Genomic DNA, 12,536 nt, shown 5'->3' on the forward strand with positions numbered 1-12,536 from the left:
GTTACTATAAATAGCTTATATGTAAGTTTTTCAATTACTAGTCGTAGGGAAAAATCGAGCCACTTTTCTGTAGTACAACATGCATGCTACATCCAATTTTGAGGTGTATTTTGACCAGTCTCTACCTGGTAAAGATTTTTGTGAGGACTTACATTTTTTTTTTTTTGATTTTTTTTTTTTTTTTTTTTTTTTTTTTTTAAGATTAACTTCCCTTAGTTGTTACTATAAATAACTTATATTGTAACTTTTTTATAATTGAGCGTAGGAAAAACCAAGACCACTTTTCTGTGGTACAACATAGATGTTACTTTCCAATTTTAGGTGTATTTTAAGGTATCTCTACCTGGTAAGGAGTTTTTTTGTGGACTAAGAAAAACAAAACACTTAGTTATTACAAAAATTACCACAAAATTAAAATTCCATTTGCAAATACAGGTGCTAGAGTAAAGAAATTTGCTGTGACGGGCGTATATTGTGACATTCTTGCACTCTTGTTGTACATGTATATGTTTTACAAATTTGTTGTTATGTCTCACACCACACAGTGCCATGGGAGACATATTGATTTACTTCTGTCTGTGTGTGTGTTTGTCAGTCTGTCACTCTGTCACAAATCTTGTCCGCACTCAGTGGAACATTTCTCATCTGATCTTCACCTAACTTGAACAAAAATGTGTTTGCCAATAAGTCCTCGGCCAAGTTCGATAACTAGCCAAATCGGCCCAAGCACTTCGGAATTATGGCCCTTGAGACTTGATAAACAAAGCTCTGAAAGTCTGATAAAGCAGTTGAGTGATAATCAAAGCACTAAAAGTCTGATAAAGCAGTTGAGTGATAATCAAAGAACTGAAAATCTGATAAAGCAGTTGAGTGATAATCAAAGCACAGAAAGTCTGATAAAGGCAGTTGGGTGATAATCAAAGTACTGAAAGTCTCATAAGGCAGTTGAGTGATAATCAAAGCACTGAAAGTCTGATAAGGCAGTTTAGGTCTTGGTGCATTTTTGACTCATATACTACTATTCAGATGGTTAGGCAGTTGTGGGAGACATGCGCTTTTCTCAAAATCACCTTTAGTTTTATTCCATTTTCTGTCCATCCCTAGTCATATCTCAGACATAATTAGGATTTCAGTAAAATGTGGTAGAAATGTTAACTACTATAAGGCAATGTGGCCTTGCAAGTGTCTTTTAGATTGGTACAGGAAGACAAGATTTATGGCCCTTATAGTGTTTTTATTCATTTTTTTGTCCGTTTAGGATTTCAAAAACAACAACATGATAGAACTGTTTACTGCTATAAAGAAATGCGGCCCTGCAAGATTAAGTTGGATTGCCTTAGGAAGACAAGATTTATGGCCCTTTGTACTTAAATTGACTACATAAGTAGTGAATTTTCTGTGCATGGTCATATCTCAAACATGGTTTAATGGATTTCAATAACACATGGTAGATATGTTAACTGCTGTAGGAAAATGTGGCCTTCTAAGTTTCAGACAGATTGCTTGAAGAAAACAAGACTTATGGCCTTTTGCACTAATAGATATATTTTGCATAGTGAATTTATTCAATTTTCTGTCCATCTGAGGTATTTTCTCTGTTACGTTAATTGTAATTAGGAAATTTGGCCCTGCAAGATTCAGTGAAATTGCTTCAGGAACACATGCATTAGTTATGGCCCTTAATACTTATAAAATGCTTACTATATAAAGGATTTTTTTTGCAAATTTAATGTCATTTAATGTCCATTTTTGACAAGGGGTACTTTGACCAAGCTTAGTTCATGTATAGCTTTCTTGAAAATAAATGAACTGTTTGTTTTCTTGTCACTGGCATCAAGGTCAAGGTTGCTGTTACTAAAGATAGAACTTTTTGTTTCTGCTCAGTAAAAATCTATGAGGTATTGTGTCACCTTAACTACACTAGTTTACAGAGTACTGAAGTTATTTTACTGATCAAAACATACAACACACCTATGTGATAACTGGTATTTTCTTACAGGATTACTATGTGGCTGATGCATCAGAAGATCAGATATTCATGTGTGTAAACCATGATGAGCTAACAACACATCTCTATATCTCAAATGTAAATGGGACCAAATTTAGTCAGTCACTGGAAAACATACTCTATTTTAACCCTAATGGATCCAATAGGAATAGTTGGCTCAGGTAATTTTAATTTGTAAGATGACATATATTAAGCTCCCCCATATAAAATATTTTTGTACCCCCCGACAACAAAGTTGTAAGCGGGGTATACTGGTTTCAGGTTGTATGTCTGTCTGTCCGTAGACACAATCTTGTGCGCACCATCTGACACAATTTAATGAAACTTCACACAAGTGATCAGTAACAACAGTAGTTGTGCATGGGGCATGTTAGGTTCTTTCAGAAAAACAAAAATTGCAGAGTTACGGGACTTTGTTTTTTGTTACTATACTATATACATAGACACAATCTTGTGCGCACCATCTCTCCTCATCCCCTTGACACAATTTAATGAAACTTCACACAAGTGATCAGTAACAACAATAGTTGTGCATGGGGCATGTAAGGTTCTTTCAGAAAAAAAAATTGCAGAGTTATGGGACTTTGTTTTTTGTTACTATACTATATACATAGACACAATCTTGTGTGCACCATCTCTCATCATCCCCTTGACACAATTTAATGAAACTTCACACAAGTGATCAGTATCAACAGTTGTTGTGCATGGGGCATGTTAGGTTCTTTCAGAAAAAAAAATTTCAGAGTTACATTTTTTGTAACTATACTATATACATAGACACAATCTTGTGCACACCATCTCTCCTCATACCCTTGACACAATTTAATGAAACTTCACACAAGTGGTCAGTAACAACAGTAGTTGTGCATGGGGCATGTTAGGTTCTTTCAACGACAAAAATTGCAGAGTTATGGGACTTTGTTTCTTGTTAACATACTATGTACATACAGTCTGCATATGCAATCTTGTGCGCGCCTAATCTTCCGAACCCTTGAACACAATTTAATGAAACTTCACACAAGTGATCAATACCAACCCTAGTTATGCATGGTGCATGTTACATTCTTTTAGATAAATATTCTGCATAGTTATGGGACTTTGTTTTTTGTTACTATACTGTATACATACAGTCTATATACATACAGTCCACATAATTATGCAATCTTGTGTGCGTCAAATTGCAATGTACTGTGTCAGTGCATGCGGGGGGTACATTCATCACCTTTAGTGATAGCTCTAGTTATGTTTATTTTTGTAGGATGATGTGCTTGGTACATAATGCAGTGAGTTAGAGATCTCTTGTTATTGGTTCACAGTTTCAACATAAAGTTTATTTCATTTTTATGTTTCAAGATAAAGAGTTATATTGTCTAACCAGAAATATATGATAGAAAGAGGAAAGTGTAAAAGTTAAACTGTTCGATAAAATTGTCAGGGCACTAGAAGCGAGTATAACGTGTAATGTTTAATTGACTCAGGTTTTACATGGACAAGCCGTTTGCAGACTTGCATAAAGTTGCTGGGATGCGTGGTGTTTATATTGCAACACAGCTCATCAACAAGACTCTTTCATCAGACCATCAGAGGTCACTTATCTCATACGATAAAGGCGGGGAGTGGCAGCTGATTGTAGCGCCTGAGAGGGATTTCTATAACAACCCAACAAACTGTTCAGTGGTAAGTCATATTGGCTTATATACATACTCCAGCTTGGCTTAATGTTAGTTATATATGCAACAAATCTCACAGTCTTTATGAAGATATGCTTAGTAACATTTTAATACACATTATGTAAAATAGTTCTTATGCCCATGGTGATGAAGATACTGGAGGCATTTTAGTGTTTGAACTGTCAGCTGGTCCATTAGTCCGTCATACTTGTATATTTATGCAATTGAAATGAAACTTGGTATGCATCATCAACATGAAGCTGACATATGCATGTTATCGAAACTCTCATGTTCAAGTAACATTTTTGGAGTTATGGTCCATTTTTGGACTTTGAAATATTACAGTTGCATCAGAACAGTATGTACTCAACTACTTCTTAAGTTTCCATCCAACTGGAATGAAACATGGTATACATCATTAACATGAAGTGGAATGCCCTTATATTTGGAAAGTTCATGTCTGATTTTTTAGCTCACCTGTTACGAAGTGACAAGGTGAGCTTTTGTGATCGCGCAGTGTCCGTCGTCCGTGCGTAAACTTTTCCTTGTGACATCTCTAGAGGTCACAGTTTTCATGAGATCTTTATGAAAATGGGTCAGAATGTTCATCTTGGTAAATTCTAGGTCAAGTTCAAAACTGGGTCATGTGCCAGGCCTTTTTATCATCAATTTGGGAATGCCACCGACACCGGTGGAATTGGGAAAATGCTCTCGGAAATTCTCTTAATTGGGACAATTTGCAAATTGCCAAAATCTACATAAATGTGTTTTTGTGTAAAATATTAATGAATTGCATTTCAGTAATTGTTCAGCAGTATTATAATTTACCTAAATATACATACAAATTAGCAAAACTATCTTAAAACAGCAAAAACCCTAAAAGGTATAATCATTTGGGAATTTTAAATTCAACTTTGGGAAAAAAACATACTTTTTATACGCCCGTTTGAAAAACGGGACGTATTATGGGAACGCCCCTGGCGGGGCGGGCGGGCGGGCGGGTTGGCGGGCGGGCGGGCGGCGTCCACAGACCTTGTCCGGAGCATATCTTCTACATGCATGAAGGGATTTTGATGAAACTTGGCACAGTTGTTCACCATCATGAGACGGAGTGTCATGCGCAAGAACCAGGTCCCTAGGTCTAAGGTCAAGGTCACACTTAGAGGTCAAAGGTCAAATTCAAGAATGAAAACTTTGTCCGGAGCATATCTTCTTCATGCATAGAGGGATTTTGATGAAAGTTGGCACAATTGTTCATCATCATGAGAAGGAGTGTCATGCGCAAGAACCAGGTCCCTAGGTCTAAGGTGAAGGTCACACTTAGAGGTCAAAGGATACAAGAATGAAAACTTTGTCCGGAGCATTTCTTCTTCATGCATAGAGGGATTTTGATATAACTTGGCACAAACGTTCACCACCATGAGGCGGAGTGTCGTGCGCAAGAACCAGGGTTCTAGGTCTAAGGTCAAGGTCACACTTAGAGGTCAAAGGATACAAGAATGAAAACCTTGTCCGGAGCATGTCTTCTTCATGCATAGAGGGATTTTGATATAACTTGGCACAAATGTTCACCACCACGAGACGTAGTGTCATGCGCAAGAACCAGGTCCCTAGGTCTAAGGTCAAGGTCACACTTAGAGGCCAAAGGTCAGATACAAGAATGACTTTGTCCGAAGCATTTCTTCTTCATGCATGGAGGGATTTTGATGTAACTTGACACAATTATACACCACCATGAGACGAAGTGTCATGCGCAGTTCCCTTCTTTCGAATTACTTCCCTTTGTTGTTACTATAAATAGCTTATATTGTAACTTTTTCATTACTAGTCATAGGGAAAAATCGAGACCACTTTTCTGTAGTACAATATGCATGCTACATCCAATTTTAAGGTGTATTTTGACCAGTCTCTACCTGGTAAAGATTTTTGTGAGGACTTACAATTTTTTTTTTTTTTTTTTTTTTTTTTTTTTTTTTTTTTTTTTTTAAGATTAACTTCCCTTAGTTGTTACTATAAATAACTTATATTGTTACTTTTTTATAATTGACCGTAGGGAAAAACCAAGACCACTTTTCTGTGGTACAACATAGATGTTACTTTCCAATTTTAGGTGTATTTTAAGGTATCTCTACCTGGTAAGGAGTTTTTTTGTGGACTTAGAAAAACAAAACACTTAGTTATTACTAAACAACCACAAAGTTAAAATTCCATTTGCAAATACAGGTGCTAGAATAAAAAAATTCGCTGTGACGGGCGTATATTGTGACATTCTTGCACTCTTGTTGGCATTGGGATTACCTCCTTTTACCGGAGGTAGATTTATAGGGAAAAAAAGACCTGTGTGCGGCCAAAACAGTAGGTCAGTAGGTCTAAAAATAGAAAAACCTTGTGACCTCCCTAGAGGCCATAATTTTCATGAGATCTTCATGAAAATTGGTCAGAATGTTCATCTTGATGATATCTAGGTCAAGTTCGAAACTTGGTCATGTGCGGTCAAAAACTAGGTCAGTAGGTCTAAAAATAGAAAAACCTTGTGACCTCACTAGAGGCCATATTTCTCAATGGATCTTTATGAAAATTGGTCAGAATGTTCACCTTGATGATATCTAAGTCAAGTTCGAAACTTGGTCATGTGCGGTCAAAAACTAGGTCAGTAGGTCTGAAAATAGAAAAACCTTGTGACCTCACTAGAGGCCATATTTCTCAATGGATCTTCATGAAAATTGGTCAGAATGTTCACCTTGATGATATCTAGTGCAAGTTTGAAACTGGATCACGTGTGGTCAATAACTAGGTCAGTAGATCTAAAAATAGAAAAACCTTGTGACCTCTCTAGAGGCCATATTTTTCGAGAGATCTTCATGAAAATTGATTAGAATGTTCATCTTGATGATATCTAGATCAGTTTCGAAACTGGGTCACGTGTGGTCAAAAACTAGGTCAGTAGGTCTGAAAATAGAAAAACTTTGTGACCTCTCTAGAGGCCATATTTTTCATGGGATCTTCATGAAAATTGATCAGAATGTTCATCTTGATGATATCTAGATCAATTTCGAAACTGGGTCACGTGCGGTCAAAAACTAGGTCAGTAGGTCTAAAAATAGAAAAAACTTGTGACGTCTCTAGGGGCCATATTTCTCAATGGATCTTCATGAAAATTGGTGAGAGTGTTCAGCTTGATGATATCTAGGTCAGATTCATAACTGGGTCACGTTCGGTCAAAAACTAGGTCAGTAGGTTGAAAAATAGAAAAACCTTGTGACCTCTCTAGAGGTCATATTTTTCATGAGATCTTCATGAAAATTAGTGAGAATGTTCACCTTGATGATATCTAGGTCAAGTTCAGAAGTGGGTCACGTGCCTTCATAAACTAGGTCAGTAGGTCTAAAAATAGAAAAACTTGTGACCTCTCTAGAGGCCATATTTCTCAATGGATCTTCATGAAAATTGGTGAGAGTGTTCAGCTTGATAATATCTAGGTCAAGTTCGAAACTGGGTCATGTGCTTTCAAAAACTAGGTCATTAGGTCAAATATTAGAAAAACCTTGTGACCTCTCTAGAGGTCATGCTTTTCAATGGATCTTCATGAAAATTGGTCAGTATTTTTTATTTTGATGATATCTAGGTAACATGTGCTCAAAAACTAGGTCACTATGTCAAATAATAGAAATAACGACGTCATACTCTGTTCAACACTGGGTCATGTGGGGATAGATGAGCGATTCAGGACCATTATGGTCCTCTTGTTTTTTATAGTTATTGCCCTGCTATGGACTTTATTTATTATTCTATCAAGCATTTTTATTGGGCATGTGTCATGTAATGTTGACATCATTCTTGTTCATTTATACTATACTTACTAAAAATCAGTTAATAACAATTATATCTGCAGTGCAACTTTGGTTATTACACATCCAGGTAAAAAACTTGCTGATGTTTTTTCTAATTGAAAAAAACTGCTGATTGATCAAACAGATTTTCATGGGCACATCAAGTTCAAGCTGACAAAGTTGCACTGTTATAAACATTATTTCATCATGTTGTAGTAGACTGTTTATACCCCCACCAAACATGTTTGAGGAGGGTATATAGGAGTCAGTTTTGACGCGTCCTGTCGCGTCCCGTCGCGTCACGAAATCTATTATCTCAGTTATTACCAAATGGATTTGATTCAAACTTAAAATACATGTTCCACCTTATCGCCCGCATCATGTGACACAAGGTGCATAACTCTTGACACCAGGTTTTCATGAATTATGTCCCCTTTTACTTAGAATTTAAGGTTAATTTTGTTGTATTTTCACTATATCTCATTACTAAATGGATTTGATTCAAACTTAAAATAGATGTTCTACTTCATCACCCACATCATGTGACACAAGATGCATAACTCTGACACCATTTTTTTAATGAATTATGCCCCTTTTTACTAAGAATTTAAGGTTGATTTTGATGTATTTTCACTATATCTCAGTTACTACTGAATGGATTTGATTCAAGCTTAAAATAGATGTGCCACCTCATCTGATGTGACATAAGGTGCTTAACTCTGACATAAATTTTTGAGTCGGCTAAAGGCTGAAAGCCTTTTGATGAGTCCTTGCTGTTCAGTGATTCTCTAAATGGACCGAATAACACGTAAAGGGATGTAGTTCCATTAGATTTCTCAAACTTCAAACAGTTCACTACATGAATAAAGTTAAGTTGTGTCAATTCCCTTTGCTGTGACCAATATACGATGTAATCTGTCATATTTATGACTTGTAATTGTGCAATACCCGATTGTAACTCATTAAGCATAAATGTGCATTTTAAGAATTGCGCAGGCTTACAAAGCGTGGGTAACATCCAGCGAAAGACAAAAAATAGTTCCACAGGGCTCCAGATAAGATGTGTATTAGCGTAAATTACATATAGAAATAATGCAAATACGCATGTCTAATAATTTCTAAGCGTATAAAAACGTATATAAAATTACAGAAACGCACACAATGCTTTTTTAAAAACTAAATCTGAATCGTCTGGATGCGTTAGGTAACATAGCCGATCAGCCTTAATTCTCCCACATTGAACGTAAACACGCATCGTATGATTTCTATAAACTTTGCTTGGGGTTGAATTTTGCAGTCAGTAAACGGATAAATTATTGGAAAAAGAAGTTCTTACTGGTTTGTTTAATTACTACTGATATTAAAAATGATTTTAATTCTTATTTTTCGAGAAATAAACAAATCGGCGAAACATTAAATTGTATTTTCTTGTAGTTTTTGAAATCGAAAGTAGATCGTCAATGTTTGGCTGCTTTCACGAAACGAAACAACTTTTTTATGAAAAGATTTAAATAAGAGGTAATTTAACCATAAACTTCAATGTCAGATACTGCCAATTGCTGCTAAATGTCTTCGTATCATCACAATTTGTAAAATATATTGTTGAAACTGGAAAAAAGTGTAATCGTATCCGGATATAATATTTTGGGTAAATATCGAGCTGTGTTATGAAATTTTAAGAAAAAAACTAAAAACAAACTGAAACTGGTAGACTATACCGTCAGTACATCAATCATTAGCCGACTCAGGCCCTTCAGGCCTTTGATTTATGAATTATGTCCCCTTTTACTTTAAATTTAAGGTTGAATTTGATGTATTTTCACTATATCTCAATTATTACAAAATGGATTTGATTCAAACTTAAAATAGGTGTTCCACCTCATCACCCACATCATGTGACACAAGGTGCATAACTCTGACACCAATTTTTCATGAATTATGCCCCTATTTACTTAGAATTTAAGGTTAATTTTGATGTATTTTCACTATATCTCAGTTACTACTGAATGGATTTGATTCAGACTTAAAATAGATGTTCCACCTCATCACCCACATCATGTGACACAAGGTGCATAACTCTGACACTTATTATGTCTCCCCCAGGAGACATATTGTTTTTGCCCTGTCCGTCCGTCCGTCCGTACGTCACACTTCATTTCCGAGCAATAACTGGAGAACCATTTGACCTAGAACCTTCAAACTTCATAGGGTTGTAGGGCTGCTGGAGTAGACAAACCCTATTGTTTTTGGGGTCACTCCGTCAATGGTCAAGGTCACAGGGGCCTGAACATTGAAAACCATTTCCGATCAATAACTAGAGAACCACTTGACCCAGAATGTTGAAACTTCATAGGATGATTGGCCATGAAGAGTAGATGACCCCTATTGATTTTGGGGTCACTCCGTCAAAGGTCAAGGTCACAGGGGTCTGAACATTGAAAACCATTTCCGATCAATTACTAGAGAACCACTTGACCCAGAATGTTGAAACTTCATAGGATGATTGGTCATGAAGAGTAGATGACCCCTATTGATTTTGGGGTCACTCCATCAAAGGTCAAGGTCACAGGGGCCTGAACATGGAAAACCATTTCCGATCAATAACTAGAGAACCACTTGACCCAGAATGTTAAAACTTCATAGGATGATTGTACATGCAAAGTAGATGACCCCTATTGATTTTGGGGTCAATCCATTAAAGGTCAAGGTCACAGGGGCCTGAACATTGAAAACCATTTCCGGCAGGTCAGTAACTTGAGAACCACTTGACCCAGAATGATGAAACTTCATAGGATGATTGGTCATGCAGAGTAGATGACCCCTAACGATTTTAGGGTCACTCTGTTAAAGGTCAAGGCCACAGGGGCCTGAACATGGAAAACCATTTCCAATCAATAACTTGAGAACCTCTCGACCCAGAATGTTGAAACTTCATAGGATGATTGTTCATGCAGAGTAAATGACCGATATTGTTTTTGGGGTCACTCTGTTAAAGGTCAAGGTCACAGAGGCCTGAACATTGATAACCAGTTCCGATCAATAACTTGAGAACCACTTGACCCATAATGTTGAAACTTCATAGGATGATTGAACATGCAGAGTAGATGACCCCTATTGATTTTGGGGTCAGTCTATTAAAGGTCAAGGTCACAGTGGCCTGTTCATGTAAAATCATTTTTTGGAAATAACTTGAGAACCACTTGACCTAGAATGTTGAAACTTAATAGGATGATTGGACATGCAGAGTAGATGACCCCTATTTATTTTGAGGTCACGTGATCAAAGGTCAAGGTCACAGGAGCCTGAACAGTGACTTGAGAACCACTAGGCCAAGAGTGTTGAAATTTAGCGGGATGACTGGACATGCCAAGTAGATGATCCCTATTGCAGCCAACCATCAGTGTCTCTTTGACTTTCGCTCCTGACCCCTATTGACTTCTTGCCTATAGGACTCTGCATTGGGGGAGACATGCGCTTTTTTACAAAAGCATTTTCTAGTTTTTCTTGAATTGTGTCCCATTTTACCTAGAATTTAAGGTTAATTTTGATGTATTTTCACTATATCTCATTCTGATTGGCTTAGAGCAAAAGGGAAGTAACCATTTTTAGCTCATCTGATTTTTTGTAAAAAAATGATGTGTTATTGTCATCACTTGAGCGGTTGTCGGCGTCGGTGTTGGCGTCGGCGTCGGCGTCGGCGTTGCCTGGTTAAGTTTTATGTTTAGGTCAGCTTTTCTCCTAAACTATCAAAGCTATTGCTTTGAAACTTGGAAGACTTGTTCACCATCATAAGCTGACCCTGTATAGCAAGAAACATAACTCCATCTTGCTTTTTGCAAGATTTATGGCCCCTTTTGTACTTAGAAAATATCAGATTTCTTGGTTCAGTTTTATGTTTAGGTCAACTTTTCTCCTAAACTATCAAAGCTATTGCTTTGAAACTTGGAATACTTGTTCACCATCATAAGCAGACCCTGTACGTTAAGAAACATAACTCCATCTTGCTTTTTGCAAGAATTATTGCCCCTTTTGGACTTAGAAAATCAGTTTTCTTGGTTAAGTTTTATGTTTAGGTCAGCTTTTATCCTAAACTATCAAAGCTATTGCTTTGAAACTTGCAATACTTGTTCACCATCATAAGCTGACCCTGTACAGCAAGAAACATAACTCCATCCTGCTTTTTGCAAGATTTATGGCCCCTTTTGGACTTAGAAATATCAGATTTCTTGGTTAAGTTTTATGTTTAGGTCAACTTTTTCTCTTTAAACTATCAAAGCTATTGCTTTGAAACTTGCAACACTTGTTCACCATCATAAGCTGACCCTGTACAGCAAGCAACATAACTCCATCCTGCTTTTTGCAATAATTATTGCCCCTTTTGGACTTAGAAAATCATTTTCTTGGTTGAGTATTATGTTTAAGGCAACTTTTCTCATAAACTATCAAAGCTATTGCTTTAAAACTTGCAACAGTTTTTCACAATCATAAGTTGACACTGTACATCAAGAAACATAACTCCATCCTGCTTTTTGCAAGAATGATGGCCCTTTTTAGACTTAGAAAATCATGGGTAGGACAATATTTCTATTATACAAAAAAAATCAGATGAGCGTCAGCACCCGCAAGGCGGTGCTCTTGTTTAAAATTTTGTACTGAGTTTCTTACCCTTAAATTCCAGGAATTAGTCTATTTTTAGAAATCCTATTTTTAGATTTTCAATATTTTAGGTATTTTTCTAACTTTTTTATTATAAGTCCTATGTAAAAAGTAAATACATTTTTCTGCGGTAACATGGGTTGGTAAGACACTTTTTTGTATTCACTTTTAGTGTATCTCTAATATTAGAGATTTAATATATTTAGTAGTATGTATTATACTATAGTATTACTTATATGTGGAAGCCCAGGATGAAGTACTCCAAAGTATTTTTAAGATTTCTAATGGTTGCCATTCTTCTGTGACAAGACCGTATGGTGGGGGTTTGAGTCACTCCTGTGACAGTTCTAGTTTTTTTTACAGTGCTGCATT

At 36.5% G+C, this 12,536-nt stretch overlaps 1 protein-coding gene across 3 annotated transcripts in view; it reads left to right on the top strand.

The window, feature by feature from the left end:
- LOC123560877 (sortilin-related receptor-like) overlaps positions 1 to 12,536 on the top strand; it is a 91,264-nt gene that overhangs the window by 52,876 nt on the left and 25,852 nt on the right. For all 3 annotated transcript variants that reach the window (XM_053552535.1, XM_053552534.1, XM_053552536.1), the window contains exons 8-9: positions 2,000 to 2,169; positions 3,487 to 3,685. In XM_053552535.1, the coding sequence (XP_053408510.1) occupies positions 2,000 to 2,169; positions 3,487 to 3,685 (369 nt within the window). The remainder of the gene's footprint in view (positions 1 to 1,999; positions 2,170 to 3,486; positions 3,686 to 12,536) is intronic.

Source organism: Mercenaria mercenaria, chromosome 10 (genome assembly GCF_021730395.1).
Source record: "Mercenaria mercenaria strain notata chromosome 10, MADL_Memer_1, whole genome shotgun sequence".
NCBI classification, from domain to species: domain Eukaryota; kingdom Metazoa; phylum Mollusca; class Bivalvia; order Venerida; family Veneridae; genus Mercenaria; species Mercenaria mercenaria.